The following is a 25685-nucleotide window of genomic DNA, read 5'->3' on the forward strand; positions in this document are numbered from 1 at the left end:
ACCACCAAAGGGGTCGCAACCCACAGGTTGAGAACCACTGGCCTACAAGGTCAATATGGGAGGATAGCCTTATGTTTATATTCTTCCCAAAACATAAACATAAATTATTTCACCAAACCCAGTGCCTACAAATACCAAGTGCTCAAAAAATTTTTAATTTGAAACTTACAGAAAATTATTCCTAGAAGATAGGGTATTGGAGATGACTAAAATGTTAATTTTTATGATTAAATGGTCCCTCCTAATTTCCATTTGTTTAGAGGACATACAACAAAGTGTTTCTTGGAAGGGCAAAAGTATAGGCCAAACCTTTTCCCAAAGTTATCTTGTATTTTTAAGACAATTTCCCCTCAAAAATATTGTCTGTCATCCATATATAATTGATTTAACTATGTCCCAAATATTAAAGGAAAGGAAATTTTACAGTTTAAGACTTTGAATAAGAACACTTACTATGAATACAAGGACAGTGCAATCTGGAAGAATTGTTAAAATTACCCAGCCTTAGGAAAATCTTATATTCAATTCTGCAAAGATTTGCTGGGTGGGTAGTTTCTTTGTAGTTTAACAAATACTGTACAAATTCTAGCAGAACCTGTATTTTATGTGTATAAGTACTTCATTAAATAACAGAATGGACTTAACTTAGAAATTTTACACCATTTTACATAAAACAAAAAAGAGGCTAAAATATGCCAAATTACTTTTCTTTGTTAACTTATTTCATTAAGAACTAATAAACCAAAGTTCAGTACCTGATTATTTGATACTGACAGTCTCAGTGGAGAAAGCTTTCTCTGTTTAGTTTCTGGGCTCTTCATTTTATTTGTTGTTCCTTCACAATCCAAAGTAATATTCTGATTTTGCGTATCTTTGTCTTTTGAAATATCCTTTTCTTTTTTTCCTTTTTTCCTTCTTGTCTCATAACCACTATTGATGTTTTCCGTAGACTCAGAACTACGTTTTAGAACAGGGCACTCTGGATTTTCTTTGAGGCATGCGCAATCCACCTTGTACTTACTGGAAAAATAACCAGTTAAATAGTTATTCAAGACATTTTTAAAAACTTGTAAAATTTTATAATTCATTTTAAGCTGCAACTCCACAAAACTATATGCTATTACTAATTATAAGTAATCCTTACTTTTCACTAATTTGCATTCCTAGTAACTATCTCAAAGAAATTTTATTTTCTTATAAAAACAATATAATAAAATTTGATTTCTAGGCCTTCAATCACAAGGATAATTAGTAACAGTTTGCAGAAAAAAAACTCCAATAAAAATTTTTTAAAGTACAAAGATACTATGGCTCACATTAAGACAAAAACTGTATTTACTTGAGAGATTGCAAAGTGTTTTAAAGTATGTATACAAATAACAAATACCCTAAATCTGACCTAAATAAAAAAAAAAATGCTAGGTATAATAAATATCAAACCTTAATTAGTTTCTCTTATACTTTACAAATGGTCTCAATAACCGGGTTTCTTTAAAAAACTACACTGGAAAAACTTTAAGTAGTGCTTCCTTTTGCCCTTCAGTGTTCCCTCTTTCAAATGGGAGCTTGAAAAATAACTATCTTTCATCTTCACAGTAGTGATAATTATTGCTCTCATTTTACAGATGAGATTAAAACTCAAGAGAGAAATAGTATCTTGTCCAAAGTCACACAATTAATAAGTGGTAGGGATGGTATCCAGATTCAGGTCTGTAGGAGTTCAAAGCCCACATTTTTCATCTCAATATTTCTTAATGTTCTGATCTCTTTATCTCTACCACCAAGATTTAGTTCATTTCTAGGATAAATGTCCAAATGTAGGTTAAATAATAATAGAAACTTCCCACCTTGAATGTTTTAAGTAGATTCAAAATTGTTCAAAATAAAAATAATAATTTGCTAAGTTTCTAATACTCCTATTCATTCACTTTCAACACCAGCAGAAAGGCACAGATCAAACTGCCTGACTGCCTAATTCTCTGAATTGGGTAGAATTCAAATATTAATGGTCTACCTCCTACCTCCCCAAATCAGGTTTAATAGGAACTAGCTTGAAACTCTTTCTAGATGTCTTCTTTGATTTCAGGATAACAGAATTGCATATAATAATGATGGCAACACTAAAGCGTATTAAGTACTTATTTTGTGCAAGGAACTGTTTTAAACACATACTACTCATTGAATCTTCAAAAAATTTGTTAGGAGAGTATTATTATTCTCATAGTATACAGGAGGTACTGAGGCACTAAGAGATTAAGAAACTGCCCTAACCGGTTTGGCTCAGTGGATAGAGTGTCAGCCTGCGGCCTGAAGGGTCCCAGGTTCGATTCCGGTCAAGGGCATGTACCTTGGTTGTGGGCATATCCCCAGTAGGGGGTGTGCAGGAGGCAGCTGGTTAATGTTTCTCTCTTATCGATTTTTCTAACTCTCTATCCCTCTCCCTTCCTCTCTGTGAAAAATCAATAAAATATAATTAGAAAAAAAAAAAAAGAAACTGGTCCAAGGTTATATAGCTAATAAGCGATCAAGCTAGGATTGGAAACCAGTCAGATTATTAAAAACTTATATTCTTAACCACTGTGGGATAGTGTCTCTTAAAGTAATGAGCAAAGAGCCATTTTTGCAGTATTTCCAACTGTCTTGGGGAGAAAGGACCAAAAAGGAAACATGTAAAGTATCACGATAAATCTGACTCAACAATCAAATAGAAATGCATGCTAAAGTAAGAGGGTTTTCATTGACAAAAACCAAAATGACCATTAAAAACTTCTGCATTTCCATAGGGTACCACACAAAATTTAAAAAGTAAAATACAGAATAGGAGGAAATGAACTGAAATACTTACAACAACCCCTCTCCCTTTAAAAAAGTCAGTAAGAAAAAGACTACCCAGCAGAAAAAATGAACAAATGATTAGGCAATTCATAAGAAAGGAAAGCCAAAATCACAAACACATTAAAAGATCCTTGGCTCCATAAAACAATTAAGGATAATGTAATCTATAATAATAAAAGTGTAATATGCTAATTAGACCAGACGTCCTTCCGGATGAAGCCAGGGCTCTGAGGGAAGCCTGGGTCCCAGGTGCCAGAGGGAAGCCCGTGCCGGCAGCCAGGGGAAGGAAGGCCTACTCTTGCATGAATTTTGTGCATCGGGCCTCTAGTTAAAATATAAAAGGGATGCCATTTCACATGGATTAGCATCAATTTTAAAAAAGATGTGGAAAAAAAAAAAAAGATGTGGTATGTGTACACACACACACACACTGGATTATCACACAGTAATAAAAAGAATGAAATTTTGCCATTGGCAACAACATAGATGGACCTAAAGTCAGAGAGAAAGACGAGTCAAGTGGAGCAAGGAAGTAAAACAGAATACAAACTGGTTATTCATCTATGTTTAATATAAACTGAGGCTGTGCACATTCTACAACACAGCAATTCTACCCTTAGGTCCCTACGATGGAGAGAACATGTACACATGAAGACATGCTCATAAAGTCATAAAAGCCTTTTTTGTAACTCTAAAGCTCCACCAATGGTGGAATAGATAAATACCATCAGTGAAAATAAATGAACTGGAACTACACATAACAGAACTGAACCTCAAAAAGTAATGACTGAGAAAAGATGGAATGCAAAAATCATACAGATTCTAATTTACATATAATTTAAAAATATACAAAATACTAGATCCTATTTAGGGACAAAGGAGGCAAGAATATAAAATGGAGAAATGAAAGTCCCTTCAATAAGTGGTGTTGGGAAAACTGGACCACTCTCTTATCTCATATACAAAAATAAACTCAAAATGGATTAAAGATTTAAATGTAATGCCTGAAATCATAAAACTTCTGAAAACAGAGGTGGTAAACTATCTGACATTAGTCTGAATGTTATCTTTTTTAATATGTCCACTTGAGCAAGTGATTCAAATCAAAATAAACAAAGGGGACATCATCAAATTAAAAAGCTCTACACAGTGAAGGAAACCATCAACAAAACATAAAGACAACCTACAAAATGGGAGAAGATATTTGCAAATGACATACCTAATAAGGGGTTTATATCCAAAATATATAAAGAACCCATAAAACTCAGTAACAAGAAAATAAACAATCCAATCAAGAATGGGCAGAAGAAAGAAGATATACAAATGGCCCTCAGACATATGAAAAGATGCTCAACATCACTAATCATAAGTGAAATGCAAATCAAAACCACAATGAGATAACACCAGTCAGAATGGCTGCTATCAAAGTCAACAAGTAACGTGTGGGGGAAGATGTGTCGGAAGGAAGGACCCTTTGCACTGTTGGTGGGGCTGCAAACTGGCACAGCGACTTTGGAAAACAGTATGTAAATCCCTCAAAAAAATGTAAAATAGATCGACCATAACAATCATAAATACACTCTGAGTATCAGAGGAAAATGAAAACACTAATTTGAAAAGATACATGCATCCCTACGTTCACTGCAGCATTGACAATAGCCAAGTTATGAAAACAACCTAGGTGTCCATTGATAGATGAATGTATAAAAAAGATGTGGTATACACACACACACACACACACACACACTGGATTAACACACAGCAATAAAAAAGAATGAAATTTTGCCATTGGCAACAGCATGAATGGACCTAAAGGATATTACACTAAGTGAAATAAGTCACAGAGAAAGACAAATACTCTGTGGTTTCACTATGTGGAATCTAAAAAAACAAACGAATGAAACAAAAACAGACTATAAATAGAGACCAAAAGGGATGGTTCGGAGAGAGGAGGAGGGTAGAGGGATAGGTGAAAAAGGTGAAGGAATATAGAAATATGTTTGATATTTGCATGATAGATATTAAAAGAATTAGTGGGGTAATTAGGTTGTAAGGTATAAAAATGTAGAATCACTATATCAAACTGAAACTAATATAACTGATATAATATTGCATAGCAATTACACAAATAAAAAATAAAAGTGTGGGCCAGGTTCAAGCCTCGGACTAATGAAAGGACAGGGTCCTCTCATTGCCACGTGCAAGTCCCAGCTGGAGGGCAGGGCCCTCCCAGCACAATTATAACCAACGGCTGTGGTTGTAATCTTGAACCTATGGTCCAAACACGTAGCCCCACGTGCACTGTGCTAGAATTCAGGTGCATATAATTGAGTGAGGTTGGAACTCACGAGAATGCTGTAAACAACGTGATCACGCCCCTACTTTGCCTCGTGGCATCTGCTATAAAAGAAAGACACGGCTTGTGGGCGCTGGCGCTGTCTCCTCATCAGGGAGCAGTGTCCCACCGAGACACAGCTTTCATTCTCTTGTCTGTCTTTTCTCAATGCTTTCACACACCCCTCCCCCCCAACTCAGGGTCACTGAACCTGGCTGAGCTAGCATGGCACATAAGGCGCCCTGGGGCTGAGTATGCCATGGCCGTGCCGGCTCACCACATAAAAGAAGGGGAAAAATTCTTACATAAACAAGGTCAGTGTTGTAGTTTTAAAAAGGGAAAGTTTGTTAAGTATATTTTACTACCTTTAACAGAATAATAAAACAACTGCATATTTAAAAAAATAAGGTCAGTGTTGTATGGCTGAATCAGGATTACTAGTCATAATTACTATTAGCATTTTCATTACAGTAGTAATTAGGAATGTATGGAAAAGAACTAAGCAGCTTTGCTGTAATGGAAGCTGATACCAAAATGCTTGTAAATAAAAATAAAAAGTTGTGGACATTAAGGAAATATTTTGAAAGAACAGATATCTTATTTACAGATTTGAACTTACCAATTCCCATAGTCAAAATCAAAGGCAATAGTAATTTCAGTTCCCTTTGGAATATTTTGTATAGAATAAATGTAAAGATGTATGGTTCCATCTTCAATTTCATGCCTCACCTATTAGTTAAAAGAACAATTTTATATTTCTATAGATTACTTTTTACCTTTAGAAGCATCTCACCCTACCATTTTGAAAACCATTCAAAGTAATTCACAAATACAACATGGAAAATAATGGCATTTAATTACAAGACCTGTAACTATAAATCAGTGGTTACCAACTGGGAAAGTGGTATATCAATGAAAGTCTGATGCAAGCTCTACAGCCCACCATGTAGTACTGAAAAGAAAATACCGTATTTTATCAATTCTACAATGCATATTTTTTCACCTTTTAGCATCTCTGAAATAGGGAGTTTTTAAAGTGATGGCATCTTTAACCTGATGAAATGTAGTAATGGTACAGTTAACACTGTAGTTTTTCTATGACAGACACTGCTCTAGGTACTTTACATGACCACTTTAGTTCTCATAACACCTTTTTACAGATAAAACTGAAACACAAAATTATAAATCTAGCTAGTCAAAGAGAAGACATGAATCTAGTAAGTCTGGCTTCAAAACTTACATTCTTAAGTGTAACATTATATAACAATAAAATTAAAAACTTTTATTTTTCCATGAAAAACAACAAAACCAGAAATATACTCAAAATTAAAACACAATTTTATCGTAGCATATAATAAAATCATTTTAGCTTTCAGCGTTGTCATCTACCTTGATCAAATTAAAACATATATTTGACCCATATATACAGAATCTTCTAGGATAAACAATCTAATATTTCCTCTTATGAGAAACATCAAAATTTCTTCAATGTGTAAAGTAATTTTTAAGACCTCAAAGCAATATCACCTAAATTTTCACAATGGAAAGATGCTGGAGTATAAAATGCATCAACAGTTAAAAAGTGTTTTTAGGCTACCATACTTCTGTGGTTAATACTCAAATTCCACATACCCCTCCAACCCCTGCCTCCCAAAAAGATTTCTATAAGCTTACCTCTGCATTGGGTGTACAAGAACGCCTGATGAACCGAGCCTCATTCCCAAAAGTCCTTGCATCAACACACATTTCTAGCCCATGAAATTTAGAATAGAATAAAACAAAAGGGTATGGTCTACAAAGAAAGAAATGCATTATAAACCATTAACATTTTGAGTTTAAGAAACTTCTAAAAGACAGTAAGTAGTGAAATCAAGAAATTGAATATAAAAAAGCTTGATATCAAAACCTACTCTTTTTTTTTTTTTTTAAATATATTTTATTGATTTTTTACAGAGAGGAAGGGAGAGAGATAGAGAGTCAGAAACATCGATGAGAGAGAAACATCGATCAGCTGCCTCCTGCACATCTCCCACTGGGGATGTGCCCGCAACCCAGGCACATGCCCTTGACCGGAATCGAACCTGGGACCCTTCAGTCCGCAGGCCGACGCTCTATCCACTGAGCCAAACTGGTTTCGGCCAAAACCTACTCTTAACCACTAGGCTAGTTCAAGCTAATAAGGTTTTTACCTATTCCTATATTCTTACATAAGTCAAAGATAATTAACTGGATATGGAAATTCAAGTTTACAAAGATAAGAAGGGAGTGATTATTACCTTTACAGGACTTATAATTGGACTAGAAGCCCGGTGCACAAAATTCGTGCACGGGGGGGGGGGGGGGGCGTGCGCGCGGTGTATGTCCCTCAACCCAGCCTGCACCTCTCTAATCTGGGACCGGTGGGATTGGGCCTAAATGGGCAGTCAGACATTCCTCTCACAATCTAGGACTGCTGGCTCCCAACCGCTCGCCTGCCTGCCTGATTGCCCCTAACTGCTTCTGCCTGCCAGCCTGATCACCCCCTAACAACTCCCCTGCCAGTCTAATTGACACCTAACTGCTCCTCTACTGGCCCGATTGCCCCTAACTGCCCTCCCCTGCAGGGCTGGTCCCCCCCAGCTGCCCTCCACTGCAGGCCTGGGTCCCCCCCCCCAACGATCCTCCCCTGCAGGCCTGGTCACCCTCAACTGCCATCCTCTGCTGGCCCAGTCACCCCTAACTGCCCTCCCCTGCAGGCCTGATTGCCCCCAACTGCCCTCCCTTTCAGGCCTGGTCCCTCCCAACTGCCCTCCCCCGCAGGCCTGATCGCCCACAACTGCCCTCCCCTGCCAGTCATCTTGTGGTGGCCACCTTGAATGTTGGAGTGACAGTCAATTTGCATATTACCTCTTTATTAGACAGGATGCTTTGAAAGTCCCTATCTCTTTGTGCATTTAAGTGTTTGAGTTGTAGCTCTGTTTCAGTCAAATTTGCTATATAAAAGGGAAGGATTCACATATATCTTTTGTATTTTAAATAAAAGCTCAAGTTATAAACAAATATTTTTAATAATTATACCATATAGACTGAGAATGTTATCTCTCTAGAGATACACACATACTTCTAGACTTCAGGGAAGCAATGGCTATGATAGGAACACATCAATTTCCTCCCAAAATCACAAACCATAGAAGAGGCCTCCAAAGCCATTTCATACCTAGAGTGTGGGAGTTTATAATGGTGGCAATAATGTAAGATCAAATCTATCATCTAATAAAGAGGAAGAGGTTTTGCCGGTGGTAGGCACCAATGGTCTTTTCAGGTTCTAGCAATTATATTACAAGGAATTAGGAATGGTGCTGGATGGAAATTACCTTATAATCTCAGGTAATCGAGTTTTTAATTAATATCCACCTACATTGCTATAGTTTATCTTTGAAGTAGATTGTTTTAGTGTCAGCAAGATAAAAATGGGTAAGAGACAGGAATATATCTGCATTTTTATATTTTATTATAGTTCAAAAATTATTAGTTACTGTTCAACTACACTACTGTTTTAAATACTAAAATGATCACTTAGGAAAACAAAATACATATAAAACACAGCATCTTGGTTAAAAACAGCAAAAAATTCAATACAGAACAATAGAAAATATGGGAAAATAAATGCATATACCTCTTAAAGAAATATCCATTTGCTTCAAATTGTTCTCTTAGCATAAATTTTCCTCTATATTCAATGATAAGTGCATCAGGAGGCAAATCTTTTGCAGATTTCAGAATTTTCTTATTTTTTTGTATATGGCTCTAAAAATTAGAGAAATGTTGAGATTAATTAAACCTTAATGCTTTTAGTCTAACTACTTTAAGATATAGAGTAGAAAAAATAAGGTTTTTGTTTTATAACATTTTGGCAAATGATATATTTACCTCTACAGGAGGCTTGAAAAGCGAATTGTTGGTATTCAAATTTGATTTATTTATCTCTTTTTTGTCATTTCCATTGCCTAATCTCAGAGCTAATCTTTGTGCCTCTCTCTGAACACCCTCGCTATACTGGTTATTATTTGCCTCTTCATATCGATCCATCCATGCTTTGATTTTTGTCTCCCATCCAAAATTTGAACCATCAGATGAAGGATCAATCTCTGGAGCTGAACCCTAAAATCACAACAAACTAAGCATTAATATCTGGACTTCAAATATTTATACATACATATAAATACAAAATCAATGACTATATAAGATATAAACTAGACATTAATGTTAGGCTTTTTAAGTTGGTCCTAGTAAAAAATAAAAAGAGCGCCATAAATGAGCGGTTTACTACATTTTTATACTACATGCCACACAAATATGAGTTGGAAAACTGAAGGAAGCTGAGTTAAGTCAGAATAGTAGAAATTCAAGTTTCACCATCACAACTGTAGTTAAATGAAGGCTATCAATAAAATTGCAACTACCAAATGTTTGGAGTCATTGTCAGCTAATGTTTAAAAAAAGAAAGCATATGAAATTTTTTATTTTAGAAACTGCCAATATCTACTCTGTCCTCACAGCTCTATTTAACCAGAATAAATGGGATTATTATGTAAACTACACATATTGCATATTAAGTATAAACATTTTATATACAATAAAATTTTAACATTATATAACAAAAATATTCTTGATATCTTAATTAGTATAATTCCAATTGTCCCCATAATAAATCTGACATGAGAATAAAATGTTTCATAGAATGTGAAATACCCCAATGGTCCATGGCCTAATTTCAAGGGTCATAATAAGGACAAGAACTTTCAAGCTTAAGTGCTTGCTCCTCTATAGCCCCTATTAAAACCTGTAAGATAAGAATTCTAAATGCCAAGTAATAAAAAGTTAACACCTCTCTTCTTAATGTTACAAAAAAAAAAAGAGACATTTTTTTCCCACTGGAATGCAATTTATATAAAAGCACAATTACCATTCATTTAAAAAATTTATTAAAATCTGAACTAGGTCAGGGTTCCATTCCCAGTCAGGGTACATGCCTGGGTTGTGGGCTCGATCCCCAGCAGGGGGTGTACAGGAGGTAGCTTATCAATTATTCTCTGTCATCATTGATGTTTCTAGCCCTCTCTACCTTCCTCTCTCTAAAATCAATAAAAACATTTTTTAAAATTTCCTGAACTCCTACAATTTTTATTTGCAATCTTAGGATGAAAATCAATTAATGCAGATAATAAGAACAAATATTTTACCTTATCATTAGAATAATTCAAATGTATAACAAATTTAATGTAAAATTTCAATTTAGTTGTAAATGCTGTTCTTTGTTTTCTTTCTACAATATTAAACTTTGATAAAAGATTTTGCCCATATGTACAATCTAACAGAACTGAAATTTTATCATATATAGATATAATAAAAATCCTTTTATGTCCTGTTAGACATGTAAATGTATACAGAAACACTAAAATTTACCATCAGTCAACCTTCCCTATACTTGTCTACAATAAAACAAACTACAGTTGAACTGTGAACATAGGTTTGAACTTCATGGGTCCATTTATATGCGGATTTTTTTTCAATAACTACCTGTATTATTTTCCATCTGTGGTTGGGAGTCCGCAGATACAGAGGCCTAGCTGTATGCATTTATCTAAGCCATTTAATATAGGGTACTTGATATCTGTGTGTGTGTGTGGTGGGGGGCGTGTTCTGGAACCAAGCCTCCTTGGACATCAAGTGATAACTTAAGTTTTGGGGAGTCAAAAGTTATACTTGAAATTTTAACTGTGCAGGAGGTTGATGCCCCTAACCCTGGCATTGTTCAAGGGTCAAATGTATAGTAAGTTGCTCAACTATTTGATTGGGATAGATTTATTTCACTAATTGATATTTTATATATGTACATATTCTACATTATAATGACTATTTGATAAAGAACAGATTTTTATACAAATGAGACACTACATATTAAGGCTTTCCTCAGCATTTTAAAAGAAATCTATCCGTTTTCAAATTTTTCTTTGTTTTGCATCTTCCCCTCCCCATCGCCTCAGAAAACACTCTATACTGAGCTGGTAATCTTCAATACAGCTCTTTTGTATCTCTTGAATCTTATAAACACTACAGAATTACTTAGTAGAGTTGTCATGATCTTAAAGAGGTATCTTCAAATTAAGAAAAAGATATCTTTAAAAATGCAGACTCACTACGTCACATAATAAATGAAAATATTTCAGTTAAGTAAAACACTCCTTCCTCATTAAGCCTCCTTTAAACTGATTAGATAAATTGTGAAGAAAGGAAAAGAGCTGGAGTATCAGTTGTACTAACAGCTTAATCCAAAATCTTTTTCAGACCTCCATTTTTGGTGTCAGAGAAAATACCATAAATCCAGATTTAATATACTACAGTTGAATTGTGAAAAACAGTATGAAATTCCAACCTCAATATATAAAGAACATTTTGTGAAACTTTGGACTTATTAACATTTTTGAGAAAGAATTATAAAAGTACATAATAATAATTGGACAACTGCTTATCCTCCAGTAATGTGGAATTAATGAATAATTACTATTGAATAATAAATAACTATTATAATTACTATTAAATAATGGTAATTATTACACTACATGGACAACAGATATACTGTAACATGCTGCCCACATCCTATTTCAACATCTGACAACTTGGAAAATCCATTATCCTTTACTGCCTAATTTAAAAAGCTATAGTAACACTGTAAAGTTGACCTCTATGATCCAACACAAACCTATCTCTTAGGGGGAGGCAGAGCTGGGGAGCCTTGCTTCTCTCAGCAATCTTGGCATCTACAAAATTGAGGATTTATTCTAATTAATTCAAGGTACAAGTGACTAATTTGTACTATTATTAATATGGTGGATCTATGGTGATCTTATAGTATTTTATAATAACTGATGACTAAATCACTAGAATCCCAACTATGCAAAGCAGTAAAATTTCAAATTCCAAATGTGATTTTGCATACAATTGTCTAGTATATTAACACCAAGTGTACTAGAGACATGGAATGAAACAGTAACTGCAATTCAGTTTTCTTGAAATTTTAATATTAGAAATTGTTCGTATATCTCCTCCTTTTGGCTATTTTAACAATAAACTCTAAGAGTGGCATATTTATCCAATTAGAATTCTCTATGTCCCAACTTCTGATAAAGATAATAAGCAATGAAATGACACATAGTGAAGAAAGCATAAAGATTACGAACAAACAACAACTTAGTAAACTCTTGAATAATGGACAGTTGCTAACAAGGGCTTAAATTTAACATATTTACCTTAACTCTTGATGACTTCCTAGATCCTTCACGAAAGGCCTGAAATAAAATGGAATTCTGAGTTCTGAATATAATTAATATTTAAGAATCAATCGGTTCACTGAAGTCTCATAATAACAAAAAGTCGGTATAACCACCAGAACTAGGAGAATGTTAAAGTTAGAACGTAAAAAATGTATGTGATGCAATGCTAAGAAAAAGTCTAAGTTTTCTGTGTGATCAATATTACAATAATGGAAAATTATTTCCATTACTTATTTCCAAGTACTGTTTGATAAAAATTAGAAGGATATAAAAAATAGTAATTCCTGTAAAATTCAGCTCCCACCACTTTCTATCTTACTCATCTAAAAAAATGAAAAACTTACTTTTTTACATTTTGAAATGTTTTGTTCTTTCTCCCCACTTTTTTTCCTTCTTTTATCATTAACCTTAGAAACTCTTGAAGTAGTTAAAGTAATAGATGTTGGGGTATGCTGAAATGCAGTATACAATTCCACAGGAACCTCATCACCACTCTCAGTTGCACTGGTATCACCATCTTCAAGGCAAAATAAAAATTACTGCATGTGTAATACTTCTATTTCAAACAATAAGACAGCATTCCACACAAGAAACTATTATATATCCATTTTTCTGAAGAATACACATTTTTTTCACTTTCTTCACTTATATTAAGATACATTTAAATGCAAGCTTCAGCCTGGCTGAAGTGGTTCGTTGTTTGAGCATCGACTTATGAACCAGGTGGCCACAGTTTGATTCCCAGTCAGGGCACGTGCCAGGGTTACAGGCCAGTGCGGGGCATGCAGGACGCAGCCGAGAATGATTCTCTCTCATCATTGATGTTTCTATCTCTCTCTCCCTACCTTCCTCTCTGAAATCAATAAAAATATATTTTAACAACAAAAAAATGCAAACTATGAATGTCAGTTTTCATATTTAGGCTAGAAAGGCTAAAAAAGTTTGACAACACACTCAGATGGTGTGACTGTGGGAAACACGCAGTTGCATACATTGGCAAAGGAAATTTAAAATTCCCTGCAAAGGGTAGCCAAATCTAGCAAAATTCTATATGCACTCAGCCTTTCACTCAACAATCCCTTTCCTAGGGATCTATCCAAAGATAAAATGACAAAAGCACACAAAAACATATGCAAGAGAGTTTCATTGAAAGTACTATTTGTAATAAAAATAAAACAAAAAATGAAAACAACCCAAATGTCCATGAAACAGGAATAGTTCAATAAACTATGATTATCAAAACCAGTTGTATTGGTATCAGCATGTTTTAAACCAAAATGGAAGTTGTAGCAATGTTATACTTCTAAATTCTGTTCCTAAAAATGAAAGAAACACTATTCCAAATAATAAACTAATGAATCCACATCTTTTCAAAGAGCAAACATATTTAACTTCTTTAAACCAATAGGTTACCTATGTATTTTCCTATACAATTAAAATTTTTTATTTATTTTCCTCTACTTTCCATATTTCCTACATTCTTATTCTATAATCTGTAAAAAAGAATATTTAAAAATCTTTATCTGAGATTGTAAATTATATACAATCAACATTCAGCAGTAAGGTATTTCCATCCGACTAAAAATATGCAGGCCACTTATTCTCTCAATCACACTAATCCTACTTACTATAGATCTTTTTCACCCACCTGACAAATTTTCCCTTTTTCGGCGTTGTAGTAGCACTGCTCTCTCTTTATCCAAACTCCTACATTTAAAATATTAGCATGATTATTATTTATCAAACTTCCATAAATTTAAATATAAAGCAGATTTGTTTTAAATGTGACAAACTTACAATTTCCTTAATGTTCTCACTGAAAAATCAACAGTATAAAATACATGTATTGCCCCTTGCCTCACATTAGATTTCATTTAGCATCATTAGCATTATATGCCAGTTTAGTGACTATAATTGCACTGTTAAGAAAAATCTTTTTTATCGTAGGAAACGAGTATATCTTTTTTAAAGAAATTTTAATTGAATATTTAAAGCAGTTTGGAAAAGAATGTTAACATGTGTAACAAAAGTTATAAATTAAATTTCTTAAAAGAAATGAATGACACTAAATTAAGAGTCTATTTGCATTATACCATTTACCTAAAATTATTTCCACTTTTGAAATAATAAACACTAAACATTAAATTAAGTAAAATATTTCATTAACTTCCTTCAGTCTCCACTCATGAAGTACATTACATCATCAATAATAATTGTTTTACTTTATTTCCCCCTATATTTTACTGTCTAACTTATTAGTCTAGAGGTCAAATAACACTAGATAGTATTTTGAGATGGGAGAATAAGCACTCTAGACCAATAAGGGCTGTAGACTAAGCCTACAACTTAGTAACAGACTTGCCTTAATGTCTACTAGGATATGCAACAATCCTATAGCACCAATGATAACTATCTTAGTCATCACAGAATGATGGCAGTTATTGCTCAATTGACTGCCTTCCCTAAAGGTCAGTTTTTAATCAACTCTTATTGATTAAAATAACATTTAACAACAGCTACTTATCCCATCAAAAAATAGCCCTAGCCGGTTTGGCTCATATATGATAATTGTTTTGTGGTTATGGTTATTTTTAAAAATTCTTTTATGTACATACACATAAATACATATATCTTGAAATACATAAAGATACATATGAATAAAATAATATATCTTGGATTTACATTAAAATAGTATGTGAAGGGGAGAAGAAATAGCAAAATAAATGAAAAAGGTTGTTGACAATTGTTGAAGCAGGGTGGTGGAAATATGTGGATTCAGTATACTATTTATTTTTATATAGGTTTGAAATATCCTAATAAAAATATTTTTTAAAGCATACAAAAGGACCAGTAGGTGTGGCTCGGCAGTTAGGCGTCAACCTATGAACCGGAGGTCATGGTTCGATTCCTGGTCAGGGCACATGCCCGGGTTACAACTTGATCCCCAGGAGGGACATGCAGGAGGCAGCCAATCAATGATTCTCTCTCATCATTGATGTTTCTATCTGAAATCTATAAAAATATATTAAAAATACAAAAGAAAAAAAAGAACAAAAAAGAAAAAAAGAGAAAGAACTCATGGACATGGACAACAGTGTGGTAATTTCAGAGGGAGGATGGTAGGTGGAGGTGAAAGAAGATAAAAGGGGGATAAGTGGTGATAGAAAAAAGAAAAGAAAAAGAAAACCTACAAAGAGGTATCACTTCACACCTGATAGAATGGCTACTATCAATAGATCAACAAACAAGTGCTGGGGTGGATGTGGAAAAAAGGGAACCCTAGTGCACACACAATGACACACAAAAAAGAAATGGGAGAAAAACACATGACTGCAAACGTATAAAATTCTGTAACTAAGGCAATGTCCTCTTAGTAACTCTTGAACAGAGTGCATTCCAGTGAAAAAACATGGCATCACATAGAAGATGCACTATTATTTCATGCATCATTAAAAAAGTAAAAATGCTACTAACTATAACATTATCAATAGATTCTTCCTGATGTTAGGATTGTCAGAATACAAAAACAAAAAACAACCCATTTTTATTCATACATAAATTTCTATTAACTAAAGATTATATCAGTAAAATTATGAGCAATCTTATTGGTATGCACAACTTACCGAGGCTGACAACGTTCACATAGATATGTGTCAGGAATATGCTGCCTATCAATCCCCATGCAGTCAATATGTTGCCAAACACTTAAAAAAAAAAAGCAAAAAGCAGAGCATATAAAGTATTTTTAAAATCATCCTTAAATTAAGATTTGATACTCCATTTAACTATCACTTAAGTGCCTACTTTGCATTTAATACTGTAAAAGTACTAAAAAGTGCTGTGAGGAATTTATAGAAATATGTCCTCAAGGAGATGTAAAAACAAGAGGACAAATACATTATATAGAATATAAATTTACAAAGCAAATATAATTTTAAACTGAAAAAGATATACATTATAAATATTATTAGCAATCACAAAGTAGAGAGCTCCACACTACTTGGAGTTAATGGGAAAAGCACCCTGGAAAACAATGAACTTGAATAGAATCTTGTTTGGGTCTTTAGGAAGAAAAGATTAATTACTATAGCAATGCTTTCTTCAAGTAGGCAGATATGAGGAGCAACAATCAGAATATGGTTAATATCTATGAAGAGGAATGTTCATTTTGAAAAAGAGAGAAGGCTAAACACGGATTAGTAATGTATAGTCAGATTATATAGGACTTGGAATGTCAGGATATGTGTAAATTTTTTCTAATTGGCAACAGATAACAATTAGAGGTGCTTTGATGGTATAAATTAATTCAAAGAAGAAACTGAAAGCAAAAAAAACCAACCCATAAATAAGAGGCTTTTCCAAAATTCCAGACCTGAGTTAAAGGAGAACAGAACTAGAATGATGGCAGAGATGAAGTTAAAGAATCCAGAAAACATTCCTGAGGTCAGAGATTAAACCTACTCTGTTCTCTATTTTTAATAGAACACATGGACCAGCTTGAGGCAAACTTTTCAATTTGTGACTTTAATTGGCTTAAAGTTGACATATATGCCTATTTCTAAAAAAGTCATTTTTACATAATTAGCTACTTCTAATATATAAAGCTATGAAATTAACAACTATCATATACTGTTGTTCTTCACTTAACCGAAAATCTTGGGACAAGAACTAGTAGAAGGTGGAAGGCAATGGAATATATGCCTATATATATCAAAGATGTGGGGGCAGAGGGAGGAAAAAGAACAAACAAAGGCATGCCTGGCCAGTGTGTCTCAGTGGTTGAGTATGAAACAGAAGGTCAGAGTTCGATTCCCGGTCAGGGCACATGCCCAGTTTTCAGGCTCAATTCCCAGTGGGTGGCATGCAGGAGGCAGCCTATCAATGATTCTCTCTCATCATTGATGTTTATATCCCTCTTTCCCTCTCTCTTCCTCTCTGAAATAAATAAAAATATTTATTTTTTAAAAAGGCAGAGCATTTTAAAGGGAGGGTTAGAATAACAAAATTAAGTTAAATTTGGGGGATAAGCAATGATGTCATACAGAAAACAGAACTAGAAAATAAATAATCAGAGCTCTAGATGTCAAATTTGAAAGAGATGAGAATGAGCAGTAAGAATGAGCATTGAGTATATGAAAATACAGAGGCAATAAAAAAACAAGAATAAAAGAGAAATGCAATACACTACAAGTTAAGCAGTAAAAAAATAGAATGATAAAAAAGATTCATAACAAAGACAGCAGTTGCTGAGAAGCAAATACCTTGAGTAATACAAAAACTGTGAACTGTTCCTTCAAGATTTTGTAGATAGGTATAAATCCTAGGGACTATTTCATTATTTTCTAATAGGGATTATTCTATATTCTATATAGATCAATGTAATTAAATAAAAACACTTTAGATTATGCATTAAAATAAAAACATTGCAAATGGTATGTAACTTATCACAGACAAAATCAGCTAAAAGAAAGCTATTTTATATTACTGGTTAAAATATGAATTGAAAGATATTCTAGTAAGTAGCTAATAAAAATAATGAGGATAACAAGTTATCACTAAGGTTATTTTTTAATTTTTTAAATTTACTGAAGTGATTGCTCATGGTACTGATATGTGTCACAGGTTAATGAGAATTTATTTTTAAATTTAAAAATGTTTTTATTAATATGTTTTTATGAGTATTAACTCAAGTATTAAAATTACAACTTTCCATAAAAATATTATCAAATTTCACATTCCACTTAAGACTACCTTTTTTCCCCTTTTGGCAAAGTTAAACCAACTTTTTGAAATATAACCCTAACTGCATGTTTATATAACAATAACATCCAAACCTTAATCACTTAATCTAATAAATGGTAACAATATTACAAAATAATGCAAAGTAATTTACATTTGGCTCGAGGATGCATATTTATACTCACACTGGACTATTTCAAATCAAATAACAAAGCTATGACATAAGCACCAGACCCAGGGAATTCTGTAAAACTATCAAACTTTCGAACCCACTACAGTGCACTGCTTAAATACTTTGATTCCCACACTCTGCAGGGGATGGACTCAGTAACTTTCAGGCTGAAATCCTACTGTTCCCTCTCCATCCTCCCCAACTCCCTCCCACCAGGAAAAAAAAAAAAAGAAAGAAAGAAAGGAAAAAGAAAACAAAGCCCCACTTTCTGTCCCAATCACACCTTCTCTAGGGGAAGAGGCCTTTCTTGGTGGTTGAACCAGGGTTGGGGGAGGGGAGACTGTGGTTCTGGTTCAAGGAGACTCCAGAGTGCTGCAAGGTTCAAGTCAAAAGGAGGTGAGAGAGTCAGGTCAAACAAACATCAATCAAAATGTATAATTTCCCCCAAACTGGAAAATCACAGTTGACTATACTTGACTATACAGCACAAATAATTCCAAAAGAAATACACAGGACTCAATTCTCTTCTCATTTCTATCTTGTCTACTACTTTATGTTTTTATATTACTATTAAAAGAGTGACAAGAGAGATGTGATCCTATATGAATAATGATCAAAACTGATTGTCTAGTAATTAATAATGAGGAGTTCTAATCAATTTTAAGATAGATTTTTCCCATAGGGGCTTTTTTTTGGAGCAAAACAGACTGCACTGATAATAGCAGAGGTCTCACTTAAAAATGCTTTCATAATTCCCTCAAAAGTGACTTTATCTTTTCCAACATTAACAATCAAAGGTAGCAACAGTCAACAAAAATAAACTAATGGTGTGAAATATTTTACCTGCATTTGTCACAACAGATCATGTATCCATCATCATGTGTAAAACCGCATATGCACCTGGTTACATCAGTACCATAACTTCCATCTTCAGATGTGCTGATTGTAGTAGCACTGGAAGTTTCATCAAAATTAGGAGTGGTAAATATGCCTACTTCATTTTTGCTAATAAGAACTGATGGAGGAGGTGAGGCCGGAGGTGTTGGAGGAGGACGAGCACCATAATTATGGTCCTGGATTATTGAACACAAATACAGCACAATATAATTTCAACAATAATATGAACTAATAAGCAAGTTAAAATTCAATCCTTAATTTAAATATTCAAGATATATGAAAATGGCCCATTTCTTTCTTTCTTTTTAAACATTTATTTCAGAGAGCAAGGGAGAGGGAGAGAGAGATAGAGAGAAACATCAATGATGAGAGAGAATCATTGATTGGCTGCCTCATGCACACCCGCCACTGGGGATCGAGCCTGCATCCCAGGCATGTGCCTGTACCTGGAATTGAACCTGGGACCGTTCAGTCCGCAGGCTGACATTCTATCCACTGAGCCAAACCAGCAAGAGCCATTTCTTTCTTAATAGCTCTAAAATAATGACTTGGTGAAGCTAAATATTAAACCATAGTAGTGAGTGAAAATGTCAATCTATAACCTTGATCACCTTCACAATGATTTCCCTCAAACTCTACCCTCTCATCCCCCAAATCAGAAGATATCTTCACAGTTCTATTGGTTACATAGCTTCGCCTTCTAGGTAAAATCAGGTGCAAGATGTGAGAACAGAAGTAAAAAGAACTCAGGAATGTGAAGGCTAAAGAATAACAAAACAACTACAAAAGACATATTATCCCTATAAAGTATTAATAGGAGATTTTTCTAAAATTGGGTATTTTTTATTCTGGTCCAAATAGTAAAAACCTTTCATAATTGTACCTTAATAATATCACAAATGTGTCCAGTTCTGCAACTGTTCTGATCTAATCTCTGCCCCTTACTAGCTATGTAACACTGAGTAAGTGAAGTAAGATAAGCTTTCATTTTCTTAGCTATGAAACAGAGATGAAAATTACACCTATCTCATGAGGTTGTTTTTGAAGATTAAATGAGGTATATGCAAAAATACTCACCACAGAGTCTGGCACGTAAGTGCTCAATAAATAGTAAATATATAATTTACTATATAAATTACTATATAATTTAGAATTAACAGTAGATAGGACAATTTTACTTAGTCTTTTTTTTCCATCACCATTTATACCCTCTATGCCCTCTTCCACCTCTACCCCCACAATCACCACACTGTTGTCCATGTCCATGAGTTCTCTATTTTTTCCCCCTCAATCTTTTCACCACTCCCAACAGCGTTCCCCAACCCCCACCCCCCACCCCCCAAAAAGCTCTCTGTCTGCTCTGAGTCTGTCTCTAGTTTGCTTGGTAGTTCAGTTTGTTCATTAAATTAGACATATGAGTGAAATCCTATGGTACTTGCCTTTCTCTGACTGGCTTATTTCACTTACATAATGTTCTCCATTATGGTAACAGTAGAGGAATGTGCCCTAGCCGGTTTGGCTCAGTGGATAGAGTGTCGGCCCTTGGACTGAAGGGTCCCAGGTTCAATTCTGGGCAAGGGCATGTACCTTGGTTGCAGGCTCAATCCCCAGCCCTGGGCGAGTCCAGGAGACAATCAATCGATGTGTCTCTCTCACATTGATGTTCATCCCTCTCTCTTTCTCTCCCCCTCCCTTCTACTCTCTCTAAAAATCAATGAAAAAATATCATTGGATTAACAAAACCAACAAAAGGAAAGAAAAGAATGTATTTTAACACCAAGCTATTAATAGCATAAAATACAAAATAACAGTAATAATAACACTTCTAAAGAATTCCTTATAGAATTGTAACTCCTTGAATATAGTTAGATCAATGAAATATTAAGCTATTAATTATGTACCTGTTTAAATAGTATAAAACAAGTATGTTTTCCAAGTATTCAGTTTTAAGTACAATGCCACACACATCTACTTTCAACTTCTAGATATAAGAAATAGCCTTCAAAACACACACACACACACACACACACACACACACACACACACACACACACACCCTTCTTAAGAAATGCTTGACACTTACCGCATAGGGCAAACCAATGTAACTGTGTGAATGATGCGAGCTGCTGGTATACAACTGGTGGGGATAACTGTTGGATTTCTCAACTACCACAGGGCTAGCTTCTACGGATTCTGGTCTGGAGGGGAAAAAGTTGTATCAAAGAGAATTCCATTCATTTTTTTCCTTTTAATCAATTTAAAATTATAAGCACTTAGTTTATTGGCTATACAAATAAAATGTCTTGTTGTAACTGAGTCATTATTTATTTTGCCATTGCCAATAAAATGTCTTTTTGTAGTAGACAGACACCCTGTGGATAAGATATATCCTATCTAGATTCCATATGATAAAACTTTTGTTTAATTAAAATAAATGTCCTGTCTGCTGCTGTGGCTCAGTGGTTGGGTATTGACCTATGAACCAGGAGGTCACGGTTCGATTCCCAGTTAGGGCACATGCCTGAGTTGTCGATGTCCAGTGGTGGGGGGTGTGGGAGGCAGCTGGTCAATGATTCTCTGTCATCATTGATGTTTGTCTCTCTCCCCCTCTCCCTTCCTCTCTGAAATCAATAAAAATACATATTTTTAAATTACATAGACGGAAGAAGCAGAATTTTAGCAATTCCTGATCTACATTACTATTATTAATACAACATGTAGGAATTATGGCCAGAGTAGAAACTTTTTTTTTTTAAGCAGCAGAGTGAGGGTTTATTTACAAGGAAAGGAAATACACTCCCATGTAATGTGATGGGCAGCTTGCAGGTCGAAGTGGAGCCATGTGACTCTTATTTGGGAGTTCAGAGGGTGACACCCCTGCCTACCACCCTGGGCAGGAGCACAGCCCCCTCCTCGGGTCCCACACACACCTCCTCACGCTGCCAGGCTGCCTGGGGCGCTAGGGGGCTGGTCAGACCACACCCTGGGGGTCCTGTCCCCACTCCGTCATTTGGGCCTGTGTTTGCTGGTCTGGGTTTGTCAAGTCTCCCATGTACCCTCCAGGCCCAGCGGCCTCTCCCAGCCCCTGGCTATCTGGCTGACACACTAACACTCCTAATGTTAATCCTGAGGAGAAATCTTACAAATTTAGGGAGTGGTGATGTTGGCAAGGTCGACACAGTGGAGGAATTTCCAGATTAACTCTTAAGGATTTAGATTAAACTCTGAATATATTTCAAATAAGTACTGCCAAAACTTTTATATTTTGGAGTTAGAAATAAAAAAATAAAGCTTTTAGTACAAGCATGTAAACAAATCACAAATACTTTGCATAACCTCATGATTCAAATTAAAGCTGCAGCACTGATAAGCTGGCAATGTAAAAAGGCAGAAATACTTTATCAACATCCTCATTTCTTGATTATGGTATCTTCCCTGCCAGGTAAGTATAAGATCCTTATTTCTAATAACACTTCTTACTAAAAGTAATTTTTAAAAGGTTAACAAGTTGAGCATCATGCTATGAACCAGGAGGTCACGGTTTGATTCTGGAGGCACATGCTTGGGTTGCGGGCTCCATCCCCAGTGGGGGACGTGCAGGAAACAGCCGATCAATGATTCTCTCTCATCACTGATGTTTCTATTTCTCTCCCTCTCCCTCTGAAATCAGTAAAAATATATTTCAAAAAACACATTAACAATTGTTGGACAACAGATATACATAGAAGAGTTCTTAAAACGTCCCATGATGATAGATATCCTCAAAGCTCTTCATTGCCAGAACACCATAAATTTGAAGACAATGTGACCAATACCAAAAGTCAAACATCCTTTGGTCCAGTAACACCATCTTCGGAAATTTATCACAAGAAAGTAATCCCACTATTAAAGACTTGCAGGATTGAGATGTTCATTGAAATACTCTTCATAAAACTAGATATAAGAGCAGAAATCATTCAAATGTCCAATCAATAGAAAACAATAATTAAATCTGAGCAAACCTACCATGTTTACATATGTATAACAGTTCAACAGAAACTCATACTAATAAAAATCACGATATTAAAGTCAAAGAAGTTTTCCTCAAAACCTCCTGAAATATTATCACAAATCTTTAATAAATTTTTAATGACAGGACTAAATATGCAATAATAATTTTTGTCAATAATTGCTACAGTGCTCTGTTTAGCCAGTTTATGTATATTCACATAAATACTGACTTAGTATACTGGTATAACATTTATCATCAAGTAACAATCTGCAACCCCTAAGAGATCATGGATTTAGGCAAGAGATAACTATGGAAGCTAAAATCTTGAAAGATTGAAAGCTGATGAATAGATAAGGTTAACAACAGCCTGTTGATCACTTATCACTACCAAGCTAGACAACCAAGTTTATTATGTGCCTCTTCTAATGCTATGCAATAGAAATTACAAAGTCCAACACAGAAAATATCATGCTAAAAAGAAAAATGAGAGGAAAGTGGGGGGTGGAATTTGAGGCTAATCACATCTCTAGTTCTAAATGCCGGGTAGAATATTACATATCAAATTCAGAATGTTGAAACTTTTATAGGCCAAATGACCAGTTTCTTCAAAAGGGTGTACATGTTGTCAAATTTAAAAGGTTGTCACAGATGAAAAGAGATTCAAGAGACATTTCAATCAAATACAATGTATGGATCTTGTTTGGATCCCAATTTGAACACACCAATTACAAAAAGCCATTTTTGAGACAAGTGAGGGAAAGCTGAAGATGAGCTGGTATTTGAGGGTACTTTATATTAAGGAAATATTCTTAATTGTTATAATACTGAGATAATCGTATTGTGGTTTTTTTAAAAAGTCCCTATCTGTTAGTGATGTACACTGAAGAATATATAGGTGTAAGGATTTGCTTTAAAAGATGTGAGGATTTGCTTTAAAATACTTTAAATAAAACTGTAGGATAGAGAAAACAAGGTTGGCAAAACTGTGAATAATGCTAAAGCTGAGTAAGGGCCACTTGGGATAATTATACTGTTCTCCCTACTGCTGTAGGTAGTTTTGTATTTCTTTACTAAAAAATGTTTTTTTAGGTTCCCCAAGTTACTTTAAAATCTTACACTTAATATATTTTACACAATGGGTACCTGGAAGAATGGCATACTATCTCTTTTCCTCCCAACTCAGGAAGATGTCTTCAGCATTTCTAAACATCTGTGTGTGGAATCTCTCTTAACCCTTTAATTTCAACACATTTCTCAAGGCTTACTTCAAAGTGCTCTTTAAGAAGCACTTTCCTGATTGCTTCAACTCATCATCTATAATAATAAAAGCATAATATGCTAATTAGACTGGACGTCCTTCTGGATAACCTCCGGACGAAGCTGGGCTGTGAGGGAAGCCAGGGTCCTGGGTGCCTGCCGGCGGCTGGAGGGAAGCCCAGGTCCTGGGTGCTGGAGGGAAGCTGGTGCTGGCAGCCAGGGGAAGAAGGCCTACTCTTGCACAAATTTCATGCATCGGGCCTCTAGTAATTTTACAAAGCCTATGGGTACGTATAGCACTTATTTACTGTATTGTTAATGTATTACTTTTTATGTAATATTTTTGTATGCTGCCCACCACCTTCTCACATGCATTTATTTTCTCTCCCAAACTCCATCAAAATTAACAAGTTTTCTCCAGTAGAAAGAATACAGAATTGGGACTTAACATGTCTGTGGCTGGCCATTCAATAGATATTTCTAAATTTGAGTTTCTTATTTGTAAAGTGGAAATAAATATACCTGTACTTCACCTTCTTTCCAGCAATATGAATGAAGCACAAATGATACAAAGAATACGAAAAAGAATTTTCTCAACTATAATGCATTATACAGATGTGTAACACTACTTATTTGATCAGAAATGCCCAAATGTAACTCTGACTATTCAGTCTGAAGTTGCTTTTAAATTATTTTAAAAACTTAACTCCACAATAATTCAAACTTCTAATAAAGTGGTTCTAAGTGGTCCTGGCCCAGTAGCTCAATTAGAGCATTGTCCCGATAAATCAAGGATTCGGGTTCAATCCCCAGTCAGGGCACATACTAGACTCGATCAATGAATGTATTAATAAGTGAAACAACAAATCTCTCTCACTCTCCATTCCTCTCTCACTCTCAACAAATGGTTCTAAATATGAGTCTAGCTGGACATATTCTAAATAAATCACTAAATATGTAAGATATCAAAACATTGTTAATATGTAAATCATTTAATTAAGCAATAAATATGTAATGTGTACTAAAATAAACTCCTTATAAAGTTTATTTTTTGAACTATACTCCCATAACTCCCAGAATTATGTTGAAATAGGTGCCTTGAAATAAAATGGTTCCTTTGTAAAGCAGATTTTTAAAATATATTTT

At 34.6% G+C, this 25685-nt stretch overlaps 1 protein-coding gene across 17 annotated transcripts in view; it reads right to left on the minus strand.

Annotated features, from left to right (window-relative positions):
• KMT2E (lysine methyltransferase 2E (inactive)) overlaps positions 1-25685 on the minus strand; it is a 94169-nt gene that overhangs the window by 21643 nt on the left and 46841 nt on the right. For 13 of the 17 annotated variants that reach the window (XR_004970808.1, XM_036327580.1, XM_036327582.1 and 10 more), the window contains 11 exons: positions 21375-21489; positions 19238-19467; positions 16107-16187; positions 14132-14190; positions 12828-13000; positions 12460-12498; positions 9080-9310; positions 8826-8956; positions 6845-6962; positions 5790-5899; positions 756-1020 (listed from right to left, as the gene is read on the minus strand). Coding sequence is in view for 16 of the 17 variants with exons in the window: in XM_036327580.1 (XP_036183473.1) it covers positions 756-1020; positions 5790-5899; positions 6845-6962; positions 8826-8956; positions 9080-9310; positions 12460-12498; positions 12828-13000; positions 14132-14190; positions 16107-16187; positions 19238-19467; positions 21375-21489 (1552 nt within the window). In the remaining variant the exon portion in view is untranslated. Of the gene's footprint in view, positions 1-755; positions 1021-5789; positions 5900-6844; positions 6963-8825; positions 8957-9079; positions 9311-12459; positions 12499-12827; positions 13001-14131; positions 14191-16106; positions 16188-18677; positions 18767-19237; positions 19468-21374; positions 21490-25685 lie in introns of all 17 variants that reach the window. The other 4 variants (XM_036327586.1, XM_036327585.1, XM_036327584.1 and 1 more) reach the window with 4 other exon arrangements.

The sequence above is a fragment of the Myotis myotis genome, unplaced genomic scaffold (assembly GCF_014108235.1).
Source record: "Myotis myotis isolate mMyoMyo1 unplaced genomic scaffold, mMyoMyo1.p scaffold_m19_p_11, whole genome shotgun sequence".
In the NCBI taxonomy this organism is placed as follows: domain Eukaryota; kingdom Metazoa; phylum Chordata; class Mammalia; order Chiroptera; family Vespertilionidae; genus Myotis; species Myotis myotis.